This window comes from Bombus affinis, chromosome 16, assembly GCF_024516045.1.
Source record: "Bombus affinis isolate iyBomAffi1 chromosome 16, iyBomAffi1.2, whole genome shotgun sequence".
NCBI lineage: Eukaryota > Metazoa > Arthropoda > Insecta > Hymenoptera > Apidae > Bombus > Bombus affinis.
In genome coordinates this window covers 407,171-432,032 of record NC_066359.1, presented here as the reverse complement: position 1 = coordinate 432,032, position 24,862 = coordinate 407,171, and the positions used below count along the sequence as shown (strand labels likewise).

Here is a 24,862-nt window from a genome sequence, read left to right as displayed (position 1 = left end):
AAAATCGGCATAGGAAATAACGATTTCACTGAATTAGAGAAAACACAGATTAAACTCGTGCTAATATATTTTAACGACACATACAAGGAAATTACTTATGCGCCCAACCCCATCTTAAAACTAGACGAAAGCGAAATACTACAAGCAATAAAGGAAAACCATAACGACACCGTAGGACATTTAGGGATACAGAAAACGTATCAACGGATTAAGGATAAGTTCAAAATCCCCGGCCTTTTTGAAAGAGTAGAAAATTTCGTGAAGACATGCGACACATGTCAAAAGGAGAAACTAACACGTATCAGACCCAAAGAGTCCCCACAGATCTCAGACACACCACTTCACCCGAACGACAAAATCGCTATGGACATCATAGGACCGATGACGAAAACCAAACGCGGAAATCAATATATACTTTCAATTCACGACGAACTTACGAAATATCTGATCCTTGTTCCCCTCAAAACGCAACGAACTGAATCTATAATTAACGCGCTCATTGAGCACTATATTTACATATTTTCGGCACCAAAGACGATTCTGACAGACCAAGGACAAAATTTTGTTAGCGATTTAATGACGAAATTCGAAGAGGCCTTTAAAATTAAACACGTCAAAACAACTTCATTTCACCCACAGAGTAACGGATCCCTCGAAAGAACACATGCCTCGGTTAAAGATTTAATTCGTACTGCGTTACACGACAATGACAAAGAATGGGACGAAGTACTTAATTTCATTTGTTTAGGATACAACACTGCAAAACACGAAGGAACAGGATTCTCCCCCTTCGAATTGACTTTTGGGCGAAAAGCGAACCTACCTTCCGCAATATCCAAATTCCCCACATTTACCTATGACGATATGTACTCACTTTGGCAAAAACAGTTAAATAAATATTGGGAAACAGCTCACAAAACACTTATTCAAAATAAGCAACGCTACAAGCGAGACCAAGAAAGAAAGATTGTTAAAACTCAGACCGTGTTTAGGAAAGGAGACTTTGTTTTAATTCACAATGACCATAAAAGAGATAAGTTGGACATTGAATGGTTAGGACCCTATAGAATCAATGATGTGAAAACTCCTTACTACATTATATCTATCGACAATATTAAGAAAAAGATACATGGTAACCGATTGAAAACGTATTTTTTCCAGAATAATGCTGACCCTAGCACTAGTAACAATACCCTTGGTTAGTTGTCTTAAATTCACAGGATAGGAATTACGATTTATAAACAAATCCAACCAATTCTACTACGATCTTAGAGGACCAAGGTCAATCTAAACTGGGGGGTATGTCACGACCGGCATACTTCAAATCCGATGGACCGATGATGGAAATAGAGATGTGGCGGCCTTGGCGACAATGTATATCGCCGAAGTGCCTAATGTGTCATCTGTATCCCAACGGTCCTTCCACCGAATGTCCTAGAAGTGTGACAACGGTCACGTACGCCTACAGGGTAGTGGGGATATTGAGGGATGACAAACAAAGAAGAAACAGATGCCACCAAGAGTAAAATTGTAAGAGCTTCAGTCTTGGAAAGTCACGGCTGGAGCTCAGAACAAAATCGCAGTCAGTGTAAATTCAGAATACAAGAAATAAATTCTCTTGTTTTTTTTTGTTACCTTAATTTTTTTCTTTTCGTTCGAGCCTCCTGCTTTTTATTTTACGTGACAGCATCATCGGGACGGAGAGTCATTCTCTCGTGCGATCTCATCGACGAAAAGAGTAACGTCTTTACGATCAGTGAATATTTCACGTTTTGTTAACAAAGAGTCAGACTGGGACTTTGTGAGAACGTACATCTATCATCCCGTTGACAGCGAATTCGTTATTGAACCTAGGATCATTGTCATTAGCTTCTCGAGTATCTAATTACCGCAATTATTTGTCAAATTTTGTAATAATCATATTTGCACTAGCAAATATCTCCTCTATTGCATAACGATAAAGTCTAATCCAAATGGGGATTCGTTTCACGTCCCTAACCCTAACCCTAATCTTAACGCGAACCCGACATATATAAATAAAAAGTTTCATGCTATGGAACATTCTACTATCTATTGTTACTTAATTTTTCCCCTTTTATAGTTATTATATCTTTCCAGCAAAGATAATTATTGTTTCAGTTACATGCACGACTAAGTAAATAAAAATTTAAACATAATACAAAATATAGAAGATGGTTACGAGCTACAGGAGGCGACTATGTAGCCGGGCTAATTCTTAGGTTATGGAGTTGCCAAGCAGACAAATCCAGTGTTGTTAATTGCACTGACTGCTGAGGAAATAGATGCGAAGACGAATCAATTTACGGTGAAGGGAGCTCGAGAATTTTGGTTATCGTGTACGAATCGATGCGACGTATAGCCGGGAGCTACAGGAAAGGCCAAGGCGCGGAAACAAATTGACGCGGGCTTATGGCTAATGAACAGAAAGCAGAAAATATTAGCAAACTGATAACGTTCGATTGATCGGTAAACCTAGAGTGGCAAAGGTATATCTCATTGTGGGTGTGAGATTGCTCGGCTGGATATTACGATTGAACAAAATGTTATATAGTAAATGACAACGTACATATTTTATAAACAGGGACGTACAATTGTTTAGTGTGATGGTCGGGGTATCTACGTGTACTCTCTAAGTCACAAGTTTAATAATTTCAGTTTCATTCAATTCAGTTAATTTCAAACTTATTTAAGTTTCAACTCCAACGAAGTAAGAGTCTGATCCTTCTCCTTCGCGCAAACGAGAAAGCGAGAATCAAAGACTAATGTAAAATAATGCCTAACATAATGCTGAATCTTTTATGCTTCGTATATAGACAATTGTTTTATTATAAATATTAATTAAATAAATATACATACCAATGAGTACTATAGGTTTTATATATGAAGTATTAGATTGAACGAAATATGAAACATACAAGATATAGTAGTACTCGTTATAATGTTATAACATTTATAGTAAAACAATCGTCTACTCAGATTTCATTTTTTCAATTTATGGAAATATGAATTTGTACAAACATCTGCACTCTACTTATCATTACTTCCACAATAACGTTCCTGCTCTGAACTTCAGATTTTTTTATGAAACTGCGGTTAAGCGTGACACCCACATAGACGCCCATAATTTTCTTGCATTCTGCTAAAATAGCACTTACTATAGTCTTGCTCGTAAACAAACCTGACAAAAGCGTAATCGACAAAAAATCATTTATAAGGTCGTTTCTCTACTTACCCTTTTACTACGTGTATTGTTTTTGACATGAAAACGCGGCACACTTACAATTCACCGAGCCTATTATTCTGACTGTCACCTTGATCGATCGTGCGTGAACCGCGCATTCATACACTAATTTCCTTCTTTCCTGTTAGATTTCCTTCTTTCGTCCTGTCAGACTGTGTGAGAACCGAGAATGCAAGTGTTTCAAATATTCATGACTCGATGAGAAATATCCATGAGACTTGACATTAATTCAGATCTGTTTTCAAAAATAATATTATAATTAGTTCTTTATTGATTATTCGACAGATTACCAGGATTCTGGTTACCATCCTCTTCTTCTAACGCAATCTAATAGGATAATAGTAAACTAATAGTAAAAGGGTAAATATAGTCACACGTTATGTACATAATAATAATAATATAAGACAATGATACGAATTCGCTAAAAGACATATCGGTCAATTCCATACATGGAAAAGTGCGAAATAGTAACGACGTTGCAAATACTACTTTTCAAATTTAGTCTGGAATTTACTATTATTTGTGTCGTATTGTTGTGTGTATTTTTACGGGCGCAATACATTTAATTAAAACGCACTAGAAACTAATACCGGCACATTATGTAAAGTTTGTTTCAATTCATGGTAACGTTTCGTCGTTGGATACTCGCCGCATCTTGCGCGACTGTTGATCACGTCTAACTCATAAAAGTCAATTCCGTGATTTGTTCATAATTTGAAAACACGGTCCTGCGATTCTCACGTGGAATAATATTCTGCGTTGGTGTGCGTCAATCGCGAGATCCACGCGCCCTTTCCGCTTGATCGATACCAAAATTTATTATGTCCCATTTGCCGCCGTGGAACCGTGATATATTACCGCCATTACCAGTTTTGATTTTGTACTGTGATGATATGTGTTGTCCGTGATAATTGCCGTTGTCAGCTGTAGATGTCGCTGCTGAGGTACTGCTAATTATTCTTCTATTTTTGATGCGTGGAAGAAAAATCAAATTACGGGCGCCGGGAATCGAACCCGGGTCCCGAACGTTCGAAACGTAAGGCGCTAACAACTGCGCTACCGTGTCCGTTACTAGTTAGTGTCGAATGGCGGTATTTGTTGTCGAGTGCTGCCACAGTACCCCCTTGCCAGAGATAACGTTATAATCTTAGTGTGGTAAAGCGTCAGCCGATTGTTGTTAAGCCCGTGCCGATATTGCGCGAAGTCTTCGATATGGCCATGGATACTTGTCGGTACGGTGCGGGCGCATTCCGCGTACAGTCGTAGGCCTCTGTTCCTCCTTTTAGTCTACTCATATCCAGTCACCTGCATGAGTGAGTCGGCGGTGAGGCGTCGAGTTTTGCTGAAGAAGTAAGGACCGTCCGTGTTCGTCGCAGCGGCAGGTCCAGATTGCCACAGTCTTAGATTCGCGATGATGGATAGTTCGTAGCGCTATCACGGCCACACCTCTTTTCGCTGTCGATCACGTAGGGGTCACCAATTTAAGGTGGTATGTGTTGTCCGTTGCTAGTGTCAAGTGGCGGTGTTTGTTGTCGAGTGCCGCCACAGTACCATTCAAAACTTCACCGTAATAAAATATTTGACTTCCCACAAAATATAACTGTTACTGAATCGAATAAAAGACTGATTCTGAATTGAACTGAAAAGTTTGTTCCTTTGTCTATGAAGATTGCGCGTGATGTTCCAAAGATCGTTCCAAAGATTAAAATCGTTGCAGAGGCATCTGCTATTGTTGTGGCTCCGGTGTTCACTATCGCAACAGCTATGTAGTTTTTGACTAAGTTGTCTTGTATTGTCGGTATGTAGCAGGTTCCACTATAAATTGTCTGTAATAAACATCAGTTGTGGAATTTTCGCTCTTTCCAATTTTTGTTTCTCGCAGCTTTTGCATTTTCTAATGAATACTTTTATATCGTTTTTCATTCCTCGCCATGAATATCTTACCCTGAAATGTCTGTAAGTTTTGGTCATTCGTTTGTATGCTCCTATGTGTTTCTTTTATGAACTCTTTTCAAGTATCCTGTGTAGGCGCTATACTTGTTTCCATATAATAGTAATTTCGACATTGATGTTTTCGAGTATTTTTCAAATGAGAGTTTAGTATTTCTGGATGATGGATTGATTCTGGTTCTTTCCCAATGACAATATAACGGTTGTTGTTCTCGTTTCCTTGAATATAGTTGTCAAGTCTCATAGTACTGTGACGATATTTTCGTCCTTCAGTTCTTCAAAGATATATTTTATGACAAATTTATTTTAGATTTATAGAAAAAATTCTGAACGGCTGAATGGTAGTGATGATTATTTGTCCTTCCTAAAGATTCTCCTTGGTAGGTGACTCCAGAGAAATATTTATCGCTATAAAGGGAAACTGTTTACATTTAATATGTACATTTAATATTTCTTCGGATATTTTTATTATACAGGGCTCGTGATTGCCATCTTCTTCCTCGGGTTGTGAATCTTCGGAGAGTGATGTATCTGTGTCATATTCTTAATAATCGGGAATAATATTTCTTAACTGCGTTCAAGCGCTTTCCAGAATGTGTGGGGTCTATATTCCTACAGGCTGAGGAGATAGACGAGATTGCAGGCTTTGATCACGTGATTTCTCTATTTCACTCAATGGGTTGGGATTTTCAAGTGAAGTAGGTTCTTCGGTTTCTCCTTCGACCAACGTTATTAGATCCCTTTGTGAATTATTAGTATTTCATTTATTGTTCAGACTTAACGTGATATAATTGTTGGTTAGTGTTGAGTGTGCTATTAGAGTAAATGAATCGCATGAATTTATATCGCCTTCCATGTGGTTTTGAGGAACGATGCGCCAACGTCTTTCGTTGTTGTATTGGTTGCTTCCTGGTGAACTTTTCCTCTTTCTACGGATAGATATGGCGCTGTAATTGGTCCTGCATTCGAATTACTAGGAGGTACGCTCTATGTAAACCTTCCTTGATTTCGTTTCATTCCTTAAATACAATAACCGGTTTATCTTGGATAAGTGCGATTCAAATTCCTTATCTTTGCGAGCCATTAAAAGAAGACCACTGAATTACGAGACAGCACGATTGCGTTCTTGTTTCGTTTTCGAGGTTTGAGTACGATATTGCATTTGTACTCTAGCAACATTAATTTCCATTTAACCAATCTTGAAATGGGATCTTTGACTGAGTATAGTTAGACTAAGGGTCGATAGTGGGTGATGAATGCAAATTCACGAACACAAAAGGTCGGAAATATTGCGTAGCATACATCATAGCCAGGCATTTCTTCCCAGTTGCTGAGTAATTCTTTCCGACTGGGTATAACTTGCGAGAACCATATGGAACCGGTAAATCGGGACCAATTTCATCTTGGGTCGATACTGCACTCAATATTTGTATGATCTAAAGCATCTTTAATGATAATGATTGCATGGTTGAAATCTGGATAATGTGGTATTAGTTTTATGCAGGCTCCATATTGCAGATTTTCAAAGTGCTTCTATTGTTCATCGGTCCACTTCAAACGGATTTCTTTTGCGTTAACAAAATAGTCTCTGATAACTACGATAATATGTGATCCTTGTCAATCGTAAGAATTATTAGATGTCCTTGGATTCTGGATTGTTGGATTCTGACTTTGGAGTAAGAAAATTTTCTACCGCATGAAGTTTCCTTGGACCTGGTTTGAGACTGTCGGCAGAAATTATGCCTTAAGTATGTAATTTCTTTACGCATCAATTCACTTATGTTGGTTGGGAGAGTAAATCCGCGATTTTTGAGATGATTCAACAATATATAAATTTTGACTTCCTATAAAGATGAAGAGTAGACTACTATATCATTCAAATAATTTTGAATTCATATTCATTGAATTAATACTTGGTATATTAAATGTTGAAATTTATTTGTCAGATCGAAGATAAAGAAATACTTTTCACCTCTCAGTTGGTCCAGAGTTTCGGTAATTTGAGATAGTGGATTCTTGTCGCTTTGTTTTTTTCGTTCAGTGCACGAAATATTCAGTGTCATCGGCTTCCGATATTTTCGATACGATCCATAAAGCGGAGTTATACGGTGAAACGGACGGTCTAATTATTTCTTCAAACAACAGAGCTTCAAATTGATACCGTATCTTCTCTTGATTCATCGGTGAGTAGCGGTACTGGATAGTATATATTGCAATTTCGTCTGTTACATAAATCGAGTTGTAAATTCGTTATATCTTACAACTTCCGCAAGTAATAATTTCCTTTATTATTTGGAATAACAATGATGTTCCAAGTGGACAACTTTGGTAGAACAAGTATCTGTAGATACAGTAATATAATCTCAATTTGTCCCATCAAAATTGTATCTGTAGATACACTAATATGATATCTGCCATAATACATTACCGAATATTAATGCCGCTTACTATATCCATATTCTTGGGCTTTCATTGAAACGTTTCGTCAATGGCTTGCCTGGACAAACATTGAATCTTTCAAAAGTAACTAAGCAGGAACGCCTGCGCAGAGTGCAAAAGGTGGAAATCCCTGACCTCGAAACTAATTATTTATTTGTCAAAAGTAAAATTATTAGAACGATGTTAAATATCGTATAGTATTAGTATCGGTATTAATGTCTATTACTATGTATTAATATTAATTTATAATATAAGTACATAGTGTTAGGATTTCCACCAGTATATTACGTATGGCAGTAGTATATGTGTGTGTGTGTGTGTACTACTGTATACATACATTATGAAAGAATAATAGATAATATTACCTTAGAGATAAATATCTTATCTTTTTAATATATACATGGAATCTTTTTTTATATACATATATCAAATTATTTCAACATATACCAAAGATACCTTTTTAATACATGGGTTATCCTCGGTAACTTTATTGCCTGACGTATTGCAGATACCAAAAATTGTTACATGGCGATTGTATGGTACAATTAGGGCACACTTTTAACAAAGACTAACTTATTTACATCATTATTCCCCAAGATATGGAGGTAAAGTTCAAATTCAATGTAAAGTTCAAGATAAAATTCAATGGATCTATATATTTTTCTTCGTATAATTCGATAATGCCTATTTCACAAGATGCAATATTTGATACGTGGCACTTCAGACGCGAACAAGACCACCAGCCACGCTTTTGACCCACTGGAGGAATGCTTTCCCGCAAAAATCAATGAATTTATCACACAATATCTCGAAAATTAATTGAAAAAAAGGTTAATGAGAATTGATACCAAATGATGCCAAAAAAATACATAATTCCAGATAAAAACGGAACTACATCACCATATGTAAAAAAATAACAATGTAAAAAAGATGGTTTGTTATGGTTAATTACATATATTAAGTTTATATTTTCTTACAAACACAGTTGACCAAAATTTGATTTGTCTATTAATTAACAAATAACAAATTAAAATAGCATTTTAATTCTGAATAAGAATTAAATTTCTTATTTAAATAATAATCGTTTAGACGATACTGAAAATAATTTATTTATTATTTCTTAGTTGTAAATGAAATTTTATTTTCTATATGGATTAAATCCGACAACAAATGTAATATATAAATATGTTTTGTTTTTGTTTTATCTGTTTCATTTTGTACAATGAAAAAATCGTATAATTAATATGGTTATTTTTCAATAGACAGATCACAGTTCATATTATTCTTAGCTAATATTATTAAAAATTACAAGTTGTAATTTACAACGATCTTTCTAATTGAAACGTTATATTTATGTAAAAATAAATTCCCTCAACCATCGATAAATAACAAATAAAGGTAATAAACAAAAAATAAAATTGTATTTGTAAATAACAATTAATCTCATTATATTAAATATTGTCTTTAGACTTGTCCAAATAACAAATAATTCGTTCCTGCTTTTTATTACAACTCTCCGAAACTTTATTCCATAATATCCAGCATTACTCTCAACCAAACAAATCCTATTTGAAACATTTTTGAGTCAATAAATAATTCGAGAATATAATTGGCTTTATAGATTAAAATGGGCCATTCTCTATATACAAGAATAGTTTCTCGCACGTCATGATGATCCAATATACTTTTCTTTTTTAGTTTCTCTTTAGTTATTGTTGTTGGATTACAGTTATTTTAGTTACATTTTTAGTTTTATAGTTATTGAAACATGCTATTAGTCAGAAATATTTAAGAAAGGTTCGCGTACCAAACTAGCACTTCCAAACTGTTTCGCCACGAGGCTTAGTATAGGTCGTATTTCTAACCGTCGCTCGCGGTCCTATAGTGTCGCAGACAGATCGCCTTATCTGCCCGACGGAATATATACAATGTATCGACGAGAGCATAGTTGTCATCAAGCAGCGAGTTCCATAAACATCGATTTCGGTCCGTTATTTCATCTATACAAAGAAGAAGACATTTTGGCGATCCTGCCAGGATACATCAACGTTGGATAAAACAAGATTACGGTTTTGGCCTACGGGACATCCGACCAAAGGTGTATCAAGCAACCTGGACTACGAAAAACGGTTTTATTAGTAAGTAGAACCATTTCCTCTAAAAGGATCGATCGATTGCATTCGATAACGTCAGACTCCGACGATCTATTACTCTGAAATGGACAAAAAGGACGATAAGAAACCTGCGGGCAATTTTGGATATGATGCAGCGCCAGCACGAAGAACATAAGGCAGCTATAAATGATTTGTATAAACTAATCCGCGATGAAAGCACTCAACGGATCAAGGAAATAGAACTAATAGGGAAGACTGTGGCCAAACTCAAGCTAGGAGTACAATCCTCCGTAGATACGTCTGAGTTCAACTCAATTATGACAGACGATACTAGTTCTGCCAGCAGAAGCACTACTCGGGACACCCGCATAGTGAAATCTCCGGAAGAACGCGTTCGGATCAAAGAAACTCCAGAAACCTCCGACCCAGCGAACTCCGAGGACGAGGAAGAAGAATCAGCCTCGTACGAACGACATATGTTCGACGCGAAAACCAGCATCGAGTTCATCCCAGTCCTCAACGGTCAAGATGACATTGGAGTGGAGGGATTCATCAAGCGGGTAAGCGAAGCTAGATCGAAATGTAAGGAAAAGCGTGCTTTATTGAAATTAATTCTAACCAAACGCATTGTCGGCGAAGCCGAAAGTGGCATTAGACATTCGGTTATCGAGACGTACGGCGCCTTATTCGAAAATCTGATTAAGTTCGTATCGATTAGCGTAACTTCAAACGGTGCACGCGATGAATTACAAAGAACTCGGCAAAGTTTTAACGAATCAGTACACGGATACGTCAAAAGATTTCGACAAGGTCTTAATGAACTTATATACGCATTGCAACACGAAATTCGCGATCCTATTCGACGAGCAGTCGCGATAGACCTAGAGAACGAACGCGCAACCAAAACGTTCATACTAAATTTAAAACCCGAGATAGAAATCAGAACATCAAGCATGAAACCGCGCACCTTACAAGAAGCACAAGATGCCGCGTTCGAAGCAGAACTATTAATCGGAGAAATTGAGCGAAACCGCGAAAATCAGTGCAGGCAGCAAATAAGAGCTCACTCATTCGCACGAGGGTGTCACGACCGGCATACTTCAAATCCGATGGACCGATGATGGAGATAGAGATGTGGCGGCCTTGGCGACAATGTATATCGCCGAAGTGCCTAATGAGTCATCTGTATCCTAACGGTCCTTCCACCGAACGTCCTAGAAGTGTGACAACGGTCACGTACGCCTACAGGGTAGTGGGGATATTAAGGGATGACAAACAAAGAAGAAACAGATGTTACCGAAAGTCAAATTGTAAGAGCGGCAGTCTTGGAAAGTCACGGCTGGAGCTCAGAACAAAATCGCAGTCAGTGTAAATTCAGAAATAAATTCTCTCGTTTTTTTTGTTATCTTAATTTTTTCTTTTCGTTCGAGCCTCCTGCTTTTTATTTTACGTGACATTTTTGGCGATCCTGCCAGGATAGTGAAAAGTGTTTGTTCGGAAACCAAAAGACATTCATCATCTACGGAAGATAGAATTATTTGGGACTACGGTCATCCGCAACAACGAAGTAACTATCACGAACCGAGTGAAGTGACAAAGGAAGGTAAACTGGATTCCTTCGTACGTTACCGTGAAAGAAAATCTAGCTTCAGTAGCCAAGACTCATCTTCGCCCGAAAGCAGGAAGATGTCTAAGACAAACGAATCTCAAACTTCTACCTCAACGGATCCAACGTTGCGAACAATATTGGATAGCATTCAAAAACAGCAAGAGAGTATTGCCCGTTTACAAGAGGATATATTACGTTTCTCTATGCAAAGTGACGAAACAAATAGATACTGGGTAACAGAATTCGGAAGTCTTGGGAGAACCGTCGCAGAGCTACGGACTGGGTTCGGATCCCTTGCGACCGATGATTCTGGTTCCATCATTACCGAAAGCAACGAAAGTAAATCGACGGCGATTAATCGCACCGGGAGTACGGTTAGGGCACGCGAACCGACCGGGTTAACGATTCCAGGCATCCCACCTGCGCACATTGACACCGAACAACCCGAGGTTGAAGAAAGAGGCTATTTTCCACCCGCTCCTTCCACTCTGCGAGTTAAGGATGCAATACGTTGTATTCCAATGCTCAACGGAGACGATGATGTAGGTGTGGAAGAATTTATCAAAGAAGTGAGCAGTATGAAAGATCGTTGCATGGAGCAAGATTTATTGCTAAAAGCAATAAAGGTAGAAAAAATAGTAGGAAAAGCAGCTCAAAGTATCCGCAACATCCCCATTGAGTGCTACAGTGATCTGTACAACGCACTGAGGAACAATGTGGCAGCTCAAGTGACTTCGGAAGAATATCGGGAACAATTAAAAGAGTTGAGACAGGGACGAGAAGAATCAGTGCAGAGTTTTAATATTCGGTTCAGAAGAATACTCAACCGTTTACTGTACGCAGTAACCAACGAGTACCCACAACCACTTCTACGCAAGCTAATGATCGAAGAAACTACAAAGAAGATTGTCCGTGTGTACCTAAAGGGACTCAGGTGCGACATAGGCCGAACATTATTAATCATTGAACCCGTGAATCTTGAAGAAGCTGAAAAGAAAGCAGCCGACTTAGAACGCTATTCACGAGAAGAACGGCAAGCCAATTGGTCAAGTAGTCGCTTGCCTTCCGCTAGTAATCGCCTCAACAATCAATCAATGCAGGTAAGACGATCTAATACACTATCTAGATCGCCTAACGCACTAGTAGCTCAGAAACCTACCACATTTGACCGAGTAGAGAATAGGCCACCCGCTGAACGCGCGCAAATGAAGTGTTTCAAATGCGGAAAGCTGGGACACATGGCCAACAAATGCCAAAATTTTCTACAACCGAGCCAATACGACCGACCACCCGCAAGAATTCAAGCAGTCCAAGAAAGGGACGAAACACGAGAAGTAACATCGAACCAGAGTATAGACGAACCGCGCGAAACATACGAGTCAACATCACCACAGGAAGATTACTCACAATACCTTTGTCAACCCGAACCACAGAGCGAGTATTTCTGGTCGACACAGGAGCAGGGATAAACCTAGTGAAACGTAACAAAACTGTCAACGCGATACAAATAGGGCCTAGACAAAAATTTTCTATGGGACGTGACAAATACGAAACGAACGAATACGTAACGAAACGAATTTTTGGACAAGACCACATCTTTCACATAGTACCGGACAACTTCCCAATCATCGAAGACGGAATCATTGGGCTACCATGTTTAGAGAAGTATAACTATTCAATATCCAATGACAGAATCCGACTAAATGACAAAACCATTTTATTTCAGAAACCAATACAATTAACTCCTGGAGAAAACAGAGTTCAAACAATCTATCTGGAAGGCAAACCAACTAAAGTATGTTTTATCAACACTGGTGAGCAAAACATTGAAATTTCTAATAATATTCAAAATTTCCATGATGTTTCCAACGTATCAAAACTAAAAAGCCTAGTGAGAACAGATCACATTGAAAAGCCAATCCGCGAATCCATAGAAAAGATTATTCTCCACTACGTTGACATCTTTAATTTAGAAACCGACCTTTTGCCCTGTACTAATTTAACCCAGCACACAATTTCATTAACCAAAGATAAAATCATTAATACATGATCGTATAGACCACCGGAATGTCATCGAGACGAAATTTCGCGACAAATAGGAGACATGTTAAAGAAAAATATTATAAAAGAATCAGATTCCCCTTATAACTCTCCGGTTGGGTAGTTCCGAAAAAATTAGACGCCTCAGGAAAACAGAAATGGAGGATAGTCGTTGATTTTAGGAAACTAAATGAACTCACGGAACAAGACGCTTATCCTTTACCTGACATAGACGACATTTTGACACAACTAGGAAACGCGAAATTCTTTTCGGCGCTTGATTTATCCTCAGGATTTCATCAAATTCCAATGAACGAGAAATCCAAAAAATATACCGCTTTTTCGACACCGCAAGGCCACTTTCATTTCAATCGAATGCCATTCGGTCTTAAAAACGCACCCGCTACTTTTCAAAGATTAATGGACAGAGCCTTAACTGGACTTGTAGGAAAATATTGCCTTGTTTATTTGGACGACATAGTGATATTCGGAAAAACGATTCAAGAACATAATGAAAACCTCGCGATAGTATTTCAGAGACTCAGAGAATTAGGACTTAAATTGCAACCGGATAAGTGCGAATTCGTAAAACCGGAACTAGAATACTTAGGTCACGTAGTTTCAGCCGAAGGAGTTAAACCAAACTCCAAGAAATTAGACGCTGTAAAAAACTTTCGATTACCCCGCAATGCCACGGACGTTAAATCATTCTTAGGTTTAGCAGGTTATTACCGCAAATTTATTCGGAATTTTTCTAAAATCGCGAAAAGCCTTACAGACTTAACAAAAAAGGACACACCATTCCATTGGACTGACAAACACCAGACTAGCTTTGATACTTTAAAGGACAAACTTTGTAATTCCCCAATACTAGCTTATCCGGACTTTAACAAAACCTTTACCCTAACCACCGACGCAAGTAACGAAGGACTAGGAGCAATACTGTCACAAGACGGTCATCCTTGCTGTTACATTTCAAGGACACTAAACCCACCCGAACGAAACTATACCACGACAGAAAAGGAACTCTTGGCCATCGTATGGGCCGTGAAAAGACTTAGGCAATACTTGTTAGGACGACGCTTCATTATTCGAACCGACCACCAAGCCCTTAAGTGGCTACACAATTGCAAAGACCCCTCTAGTCGACTGATTCGTTGGAGACTTAGACTCGAAGAATACAACTATGAAATCGAATACACAAAGGGTAAGGATAATACAGCTGCAGACGCCTTATCTAGGGTTCACGCGGTAACTCGCGACGAAATAGTTAATCTCGACCTATTAATTGACCACACTAATTCATTCAACGAATGGAAAAACAACAACGAAAACCCGAAACTCTTAGAAATTAAACCGAATGATCAAACATTTTACCAATTAACTCGAAACGATTTAGGAGAATACGACGAGACACTTTGGATCAGAAAACTTTACAAAATTCTTAAAAATACAACAAAAATCGGCATAGGAAATAACGATTTCACTGAATTAGAGAAAACACAGATTAAACTCATGCTAATATATTTCAACGACACATACAAGGAAATTACTTATGCGCCCAACCCCATCTTAAAACTAGACGAAAGCGAAATACTACAAGCAATAAAGGAAAACCATAACGACACCGTAGGACATTTAGGGATACAGAAAACGTATCAACGGATTAAGGATAAGTTCAAAATCCCCGGCCTTTTTGAAAGAGTAGAAAACTTCGTGAAGACATGCGACACATGTCAAAAGGAGAAACTAACACGTATCAGACCCAAAGAGTCCCCACAGATCTCAGACACACCACTTCACCCGAACGACAAAATCGCTATGGACATCATAGGACCGATGACGAAAACCAAACGCGGAAATCAATATATACTTTCAATTCACGACGAACTTACGAAATATCTGATCCTTGTTCCCCTTAAAACGCAACGAACTGAATCTATAATTAACGCGCTCATTGAGCACTATATTTACATATTTTCGGCACCAAAGACGATTCTGACAGATCAAGGACAAAATTTTGTTAGCGATTTAATGACGAAATTTGAAGAGGCCTTTAAAATTAAACACGTCAAAACAACTTCATTTCACCCACAGAGTAACGGATCCCTCGAAAGAACACATGCCTCGGTTAAAGATTTAATTCGTACTGCGTTACACGACAATGACAAAGAATGGGACGAAGTACTTAATTTCATTTGTTTAGGATACAACACTGCAAAACACGAAGGAACAGAATTCTCCCCCTTCGAATTGACTTTTGGGCGAAAAGCGAACCTACCTTCCGCAATATCCAAATTCCCCACATTTACCTATGACGATATGTACTCACTTTGGCAAAAACAGTTAAATAAATATTGGGAAACAGCTCACAAAACACTTATTCAAAATAAGCAACGCTACAAGCGAGACCAAGAAAGAAAGATTGTTAAAACTCAGACCGTGTTTAGGAAAGGAGACTTTGTTTTAATTCACAATGACCATAAAAGAGATAAGTTGGACATTGAATGGTTAGGACCCTATAGAATCAATGATGTGAAAACTCCTTACTACATTATATCTATCGACAATATTAAGAAAAAGATACATGGTAACCGATTGAAAACGTATTTTTTCCAGAATAATGCTGACCCTAGCACTAGTAACAATACCCTTGGTTAGTTGTCTTAAATTCACAGGATAGGAATTACGATTTATAAACAAATCCAACCAATTCTACTACGATCTTAGAGGACCAAGGTCAATCTAAACTGGGGGGTATGTCACGACCGGCATACTTCAAATCCGATGGACCGATGATGGAAATAGAGATGTGGCGGCCTTGGCGACAATGTATATCGCCGAAGTGCCTAATGTGTCATCTGTATCCCAACGGTCCTTCCACCGAATGTCCTAGAAGTGTGACAACGGTCACGTACGCCTACAGGGTAGTGGGGATATTGAGGGATGACAAACAAAGAAGAAACAGATGCCACCAAGAGTAAAATTGTAAGAGCGGCAGTCTTGGAAAGTCACGGCTGGAGCTCAGAACAAAATCGCAGTCAGTGTAAATTCAGAAATAAATTCTCTCGTTTTTTTTGTTATCTTAATTTTTTCTTTTCGTTCGAGCCTCCTGCTTTTTATTTTACGTGACAAGGGAATGTATCGTCACAACGCAAACCCCCACTTAGGAGCGGTCCGATGACTACGCTCAATCGCCTGCCGACAAGCACTCAAATAAACAACGGAGGGAGAATGAAGTGTTTTAAGTGCAACCAAACAGGACATACCGCAAATTACTGCCGAAATTTTCAACCGGCCAGCCAGCGAAATCTTCCGCCACCGCGCAGCTACAATATAAAAATGGAGAATGCGGGACGAGAAGAGGAAACAGCATTACCAGAACCTCGAGAGACGTCGTACGAGTACACGCAACAACAGGAAAACTTCTATCCATTGGAGTTCGATCGGGAACAGAAATCAAACGATATTTAATCGATACCGGTGCAGGAATAAATTTAGTTAAAAGATCAAGTGCCATATTTAAACCTAAAATGACAGTAGCTAAAACATTTTACATGGGCAATGACAAATACCAAACTGACGAAACAGTAGACTTTCAATTCTTTAACATCATGAACACATTTCACGTTGTGCCAGACGATTTTCCTTTAATAGAAGACGGAATAATTGGTTTACCTATGCTCTCTAACTACTCATATCGAATTAACAACGAATCAATACAATTAAACGGGAACGAAATATTTTTCCAGGCGCCGAAAACCATTCTCCCAGGGCAAACCAAAATCGAAACAATTTATCTGGATAAAGTTCCGACGAGAGTATATTTCTGCAATACTGGTGAGCAACCAACTATAATCACTAATGATCTTTCTTATGAACACGATCTCGATAAAATTGCTAAAATGAAACAAATAATTAGACTAGACCATATTGAAGACAAACTTCGTATTCCTATCGAAAAGATCCTCCTACATTATATAGACGTATTTGATCTAGAATCCGATACCCTACCTTGTACCAACCTAACAAAACACACTATCACCCTACGCGAAAACAAAATCGTCAATACCAAATCGTACCGACCTCCCAAAGTCCATTGTTACGTCGCCTAAAACATCTGCATTCCAGCCCTCGCGACCGGACAGCCAACGGCCTGCGTAACATCATTCCGACCTTCAATAAACCTAAGGACCCAATATAGCCTTTTACTTTCACTATATTGTATTAACATGCGTCTTCAGTCAATCCCTTTGTCCTGAAGAATTTTGTTACGCCATGAGGCTTACCACAGGCTGTATTTTCTAACCGTCGCTCGCGGCCCTACAGTGTCGCAAGCAGATCGTCTTATCTGACCGCCGGATCATATACAATGTATCGACGAGCGCATAGTTGTCGCCAAGCAGCGAGCTCTCGAAACGTCGAATTTTGTCCGTTACGTTTTCCACACAAGAAAGGACACACGTGATCATAGGCGCGAACGGTGGCGTAACCCGAGCATAGTGGGGATCGTCTTCAAAATGAGACAAAGGAATCATCGAAAGACGAGCAGTTCCTTCTGACGAGTCAAACGTTACACATCGAGAGGTCTGAGGAGCAAATTCAAATCGATTACATCGAGAGATATCGTAAAGCATTGAGTCAAAAATCTAACGCCTAACTTCTAACTCTAAATATAACGCCAACGGAACGTAATCCAAGTCGGTCCGCGACATTGTCGAACATTCACTTATTCTACTAAGTATCCTACAGTGCTACGTCCACTAATAGACTAAATTTAATTGTAAGAGCCTTGCTCTATATTGTACACATCTATATTATTTTCGTGCGATAAGTTGTTAATTATTTATATCTATTTAATCGTGTAGACTAAGTGTTGCAAATATATACTTTAACTCTGTGAACCACAGTGTTATACCAACTGAATCACTCCTATTATCCTAACCGAAATCAGGGGATCGAACTATTCGTGGTGTCGATTATTGCAATCGTAACGGGAATTTATGACTCCCGTTGACGCGTATTCTCGCGATCGCGTCTCCCCGCGATAGCTCGAAAATATATGGTCCTTCGAGCCGGATGACGTGCCATTAAAAGAGTATACTGATCAGTGATTATACAGTGTCACGTGAAATCCACATTCCAACACCTTAGTCAACTGACCAAAGGAACCACCACCAGAGGGACACCTCCTTCGTTCATATTCTACACGAGCCCACGCCGCACTGTAGCGAATAGCAACCGATTCTCAGATCAACGCCCATTTGATTAAGGTAAGATCGTTCCTACTATTAAAATCAAATATGGCTCAAGCTGACTCGATCAGCACATTGCGGCAGAAACGAAGCGCCCTAGCCAGCCGATTTGCAATCACGAAGCGTCAACTCGATGAATATGAAGAGTCTGGGCAAGTAAACAAAAGCTACTTAGTAGCTTGCCATCAATCGTTCGACGAGGGTTGGAAGAAGTTAAGCGCCGTTAAAGACGAGTTAGAAGTGTTAGATGAAGGGGAAGTTGCTCATGCCGCCTCTTTATTGCATAAGCTGCAGATTGACATACGGCTCCTAGATCTCTTTGATAAACTACCCGCAACAACCCCCTCGCCAACGAAAACACGCGATTCATGCGTGAAACCAGAGCCGACACAAATCACCTTACCAGAGGACCGCGCGCCTCAGTTCGACGGTCCCTCGAGAATTGGACCTATTTCTATGACACGTTCTCATCCACTGTGGATCGCAATGAAAATTTAACACAGGTCCAGAAATTCCAATATCTACGCTCATCTATCACTCGATGGGGAGCACGGAGCATCCAATCATTGGAACTCACACAGGCCAATTACCCCATCGCGCTCACCACATTGAAGGAGAAATTTAATTGCCCTCTCAGGATCTGTATGCGTCATTGGGAATTGATGCGCAGTTATCCCGAAATTAAAAGGGAAACTCTAGAAGCCATTGAGGATTTGCTGGAAACCACCAGCGTAAATCTCAAAGCGCTCGAAAAATTAGGATAGCCTGTAACATCAGATGTAGTACTTATCGAGTTGCTCGTGTCGAAATTACCTTCGTCCAGTATGCGTAAACGGCAACGTATGTTGCTAAATCAGGAAGTACCTTCTTATCATCGGCTGATGGAATTCCTAAAAACACGGGCCAACGCGAATCAGCTCCTCTCTAAAGCAAAGGAAACAAAAGGGTCAACCCCCAAACATCATCGTCACCGACAAAACCTACCGCACGGACGAAACTATACCACAACCAGCAGGACGCTGGTGTGTCCGACCTGCGACGGACCCCACGAAGTCAGATATTGTAAGGTTTTCAAAGCCAAATCAGCCATAGAACGCTTTCAACTCGTAAAAATGGCATCGCTGTGTACAAACTGTCTAGGCAGCGGACATTCGATAACACAGTGCACCGCGCGTTCGTGTCATATCTGCGAGCAACGACATCATACGTACCTACACCGAGAACAAACACAGGAAAATTCTCGGTCGTCGGGCAGTCGTTCATCGAGCGGTCGGTCGTCGGGAAGTCGTTCATCGCACAAACGATCCTCTTATGGACAATCGCCATCTGGATCATCGAAGTCGCGTTCGGTCCACAATTCGAGACAAACCTCCAAATCTTCACAGAAACATACACCTTTGGCTCCAAGAGATACGAAAGTTCATGCTTCATATGAGTCACGCGCATCACGGACCAAGGGTACCGTCCAAAATTCCTCGCCCAAATCCCAACCAGAGCAAAACTGACTAAACAAACGGACCGCAAAAGGAGGGACTGAAGTGACACATATATCTCCAGACGTTACACTGCATCATGATCTGCTGGTTACAGCACAGATCGATGTGCTAGACAAAAGGGCATCACCAATCCGAGCCAGAGCTTTGCTAGACACTGGCTCTAGTATGAATTTCATGACTAAGAAATTCGAAAACTCCCTCGGTATGAAACGAAGGAGATGTTCGGTCCCTCGACGACTTGACCACAATCGCAAGGAGCCAGCTAACGGCAACCATTGTTTCTATGGATGGCAAATATGAACGCACAGCAACGTTATTAGTAATCCCAACAATATCGTCGGTAGTCCCAGACCACCCAATCGATCGGTCCGCCCTCCAGATACCCAAAAATTTAAAATTAGCCGACCCAACATTACACATACCCAGCCCGATCGAAATATTATTAAGTTCGGGACCAACTTTAGCATCATTATGTGTTGGGCAGATTAAAATACCACAATCCATCGATACCGAGTTATGTTTGCAAAAAACTCGATTCGGTTGGGTTATCGGGGGGAGCCCACCCGCTCAATCGGGTAAACATTCGTTTCACACTACCACAGCCGATCTACAAACGGATCTCGCACGATTTTGGGAACTCGATGAGGGGCCATCCACCATACATTTATCGGAATCGGAATTGCAGTGTGAAGAGCATTTCCGTAACCATGTCCAACGCAACAAGGAAGGGCGATATATCGTCACCCTGTCCTTCAACGAGAAGCTTCCCACGCTTGGGACGTCAAAGTCCGTTGCAATGAGTAGACTCGCCTCTCTTCCTCGCCGGTTTCAACGCGATAAGCAATTCGAAGCCGCGTATAGCACGGTGATCCAAGAGTATTTAGACTTGGGTCGCATGACGAACATTACCGACAACCGTCCCTCAAACAATTGTTATTATTTGCCGCATCACGGCGTGATAAAGGAATCGAGCAACACCATTAAACTCCAGGTAGTGTTCGATGGATCAGCAATCAGCACCACCGGAGTTTCCCTCAACGATACTCTACATACAGGACCCAAACTCCAAAAAAATCTGGTTGAAATTCTATTGAGATTCCGATCACATCAATATGTCCTAACGGATGACATTGAGAAGATGTATCGACAAATACTCGTACGCCCAGAAGATCGTAAATATCAACTGATTCTATGGCGTAATTCCAACGGGGAAGTCGAAACTTATCAGCTCAACACCGTGACATTCGGACTATCAACTGCCCCATACTTAGCACTTCGATGCCTGAAACAGTTAGCAGAAGACGAAGGACATCGATTCCCGCGAGCGTCATCGGTTGTACAGCGTGATTTCTATGTCGACGACGCCCTCACCGGGGCCGATATAAAGGAAGAATTAATATCGGTACGACACGAAATCACGGACCTTCTCAGATCGGCCGGCTTAAACATCCGTGAATGGGCATCTAACGATAAGGACATACTGCGTAGATTATCCGAGAGAGATACAAATCGAAGACTACAATTGGATAAGTCACAAACATTGAAAACTCTAGATATCTATTGGGATTCCCAGGACGACGCAATCCTCTACTCAGTTGAACCCACAGCGACCATCGCCCGTGTCACAAAGCGATCAATGAGTTCGGTGATAGCCCGAATTTATGATCCACTAGGATTGCTCGCGCCAGTGATTGTCAGAGCAAAAATATTACTTCAACGCGTCTGGGCATTAAAACTAGATTGGGATGTATCCCTGCCATCCGAGTTGCATACAGAATGGGACCGATACTATATCCAACTACCCTTGCTTAATGATATTCGGTTCCCTCGCAAAACGGTAGTCAAAGCAGCTAATCAGATAGAATTACACGGTTTTTGCGACGCCAGTGAAAAGGCATACGGGGCATGTATATATCTGCGCAGTATCAGCTCGGATGGACATATCGAAACCCAGTTACTCTCCGCGCGATCAAAAGTCGCGCCGCTAAAGTCTCTGACAATCCCAAGACTCGAATTAAGCGGAGCATTGCTCCTCACCTCGCTAATGTCCGTGGTAAAGAATTCACTCACTATAGACATTTCTCGGATCGTATATTGGACAGATTCTACTATAGTGTTCCAGTGGATCAAGTTCTCGCCACATACGTTAAAAACCTTCGTAGCGAACCGCGTGGCCGAGATCCAAATGAAAACCAACATCGCCGATTGGCGGCATGTGCCCACTGACGACAATCCAGCGGATTTAATCTTCCGAGGGCAGACTCCCAAGGAATTCCTGCTTCCGACCATCTGGAAACACGGACCCGAATGGGTCAAGCAACAACAGGAGAACTGGCCGATCTGGATCCCTACACCATTGGGGGAAATCCCGGAACAAAAAAAGATCTGTCTAACGATGAATAACAGCGATAACCCCCTCCTCCACCGATACTCGTCCTGAACAAGACTAATCAAGACTAATCAGAGTCGTCGCTTGGTGTCTTCGATGAAGACACAAACAAAACCCATCTGCCCATCTAACAACAGACGAATTAACTAGGGCCAACAACAAGGTAATCAAGATCATACAATCCAGTCATTTCGCGACGGAAATTCGGACACTACAGAAAAATCGAAGCAGGGACGTTGGAGGAAAACTACAGCCATTAAATCCCTTCCTCGACGAAGACGGGATATTACGAGTCGGAGGACGACTAACCAACTCAACTATACCCTTCAGTCAAAAACACCCAATTATTTTACCGAAAGCACCTGTTATAGAGCTCATTATAAACCAGGAACACCGGAATAACCATCACACAGGAACACAAGCTATCCTGTACGCGGTAAGACTGCGCTATTGGCCGATCGACGGTCGTAGCCAAGTGTGGCGCACCATCAAAAGGTGCGTCCGCTGCTGCAGAGCCAACCCGCCACCAGTAGAATACTTGATGGGTGATTTGCCAGAGGCGCGTATTCCCGAATGGCGTCCGTTCACGAACGTCGGAATCGACTACTGTGGCCTATTCTACATCAAGGAGAGGAGGGATCGCAACCGACGTAAAATCAAAATATACGCTGCCATATTCGTCTGTCTAGCAACAAAGGCTGTCCACATAGAGCTAGTCAGCGATCTAACCACCGACGCTTTCCTAGCCGCTCTGCGCCGACTCATCTCGCGGCGAGGACACTGCGCAACCATCCTTACCGACAATGGCACCAATTTCGTCGGGGCCAACCGGGAGCTGCAAGAACTCCGGACCCTATTGCAGTCTGACGACCACAAGGAGAGGGTATAGAATTTTCTTGCCGACCGACAGATACAATGGCGTTTCAATCCTCCAAACTCACCACACTTTAGCGGTTTATGGGAAGCCGCAGTGAAATCTTTCAAACGCCATCTCATCCGCGTCGTCGGCACGGAGTTCTTGATCTTTGAGCACCTTCATACTTTTGTGGTTGAAATTGAAGCCATTCGTAATTCACGCCCACTGACTCCCATATTATCCGATCCGAAAGATCCCCCTGTCCTCACTCCCGGTCATTTTCTAATCGGTGACACACTAACAAGTTTACGGGAGCGTGATTTCAGGATAGTTCCATCAGGCCGGTTATCAAATTGGCAGCGCATCCACCAAATTAAACAGTATTTGTGGAGCAGATGGTATCGAGAGTACCTCAACGAGCTGATCCGCCGCAACGAATGGGATAAGGGCAAACACGACATCCGAGAAGGCACCGTAGTAATCCTCAGGGAGGATAACGTACCATCCATGCAATGGCCTTTGGGTCGCGTGATCAAGGTCCATCCAGGAGTCGACGGAATCATACGGACCGCTACCGTGCAGACGGCAACAAATACCCTGGATCGTGGCATCAAAAGACTGGTCCCCTTACCCATTCACCCAGATCCAGACGATTCCGACTATCCACACGGAGCGAAGGAGATTCGCCAACGACGCAGCCAGAATTTTGATCGGTGCCCTTTCAACGGGGGGAGGATGTTACGTCGCCTAAAACATCTGCATTCCAGCCCTCGCGACCGGACAGCCAACGGCTTGCGTAACGTCATTCCGACCCTCAATAAACCTAAGGACCCAATATAGCCTTTCACTTTCACTGTATTGTATTAACATGCGTCTTCAGTCAATCCCTTTGTCCTGAAGAATTTTGTTACGCCACGAGGCTTACCACAGGCTGTATTTTCTAACCGTCGCTCGCGGCCCTACAGTGTCGCAGGCAGATCGTCTTATCTGACCGCCGGATCATATACAATGTATCGACGAGCGCATAGTTGTCGCCAAGCAGCGAGCTCTCGAAACGTCGAATTTTGTCCGTTACGTTTCCCACGCAAGAAAGGAAATACGTGATCATAGGCGCGAACGGTGGCGTGACCCGAGCATAGTGCGGGACGTCTTTAAAATGAGACAAATGAATCATCGAAAGACGAACAGTTCCTTCTGACGAATCGAACGTTACGCATCGAAAGGTCTGACGATCAAATTCAAACCGATTACATCGAATAATCTCGTAAAGCATTGAGTCAATTTTCTGTACTATATTCACCACATTATTGTTAAATATACTATTTTACATTAACCTGTTAATACAGTGTTACATTCAGTTGGACCACCTCTGTTATCTCAACCGAAACAGGGGAACGACTATTTCGCGGCGTCGATTAACAGAATCGTAGCGAGAAGTTACGCCTCTCGCTG

The 24,862-nt window shown here is 40.9% G+C and overlaps 2 protein-coding genes across 3 annotated transcripts in view; both read left to right on the top strand.

Moving 5' to 3' along the window:
• The window catches only part of LOC126925659 (uncharacterized), a 30,065-nt gene extending 16,655 nt beyond the window's left edge, over window positions 1–13,410 (top strand). For both annotated transcript variants that reach the window (XM_050741454.1, XM_050741453.1), the window contains one exon: window positions 12,001–13,410. In XM_050741454.1, the coding sequence (XP_050597411.1) occupies window positions 12,001–12,843 (843 nt within the window). In that variant the 3' untranslated portion in view covers window positions 12,844–13,410. The remainder of the gene's footprint in view (window positions 1–12,000) is intronic.
• Window positions 13,411–20,448: 7,038 nt separating this feature from the next.
• Window positions 20,449–23,443, top strand: LOC126925909 (uncharacterized). The gene is made up of 2 exons (XM_050741915.1): window positions 20,449–22,552; window positions 22,692–23,443. Exons 1-2 carry the CDS (start codon window positions 20,449–20,451, stop codon window positions 23,441–23,443), a joined length of 2,856 nt encoding a protein of 951 aa, XP_050597872.1.
• The last annotated feature ends 1,419 nt before the right edge of the window (window positions 23,444–24,862 follow it).

Excerpts from the sequence above, each read along its gene's own strand:
- LOC126925909 (XM_050741915.1), top strand. The coding sequence starts at position 20,449 with ATGGATGGCAAATATGAACGCACAGCAACGTTATTAGTAATCCCAACA. Across the intron at positions 22,553-22,691 it reads CCCGGAACAAAAAAAGATCT|ACGAATTAACTAGGGCCAAC; the intron begins GTCTAACGATGA and ends ATCTAACAACAG.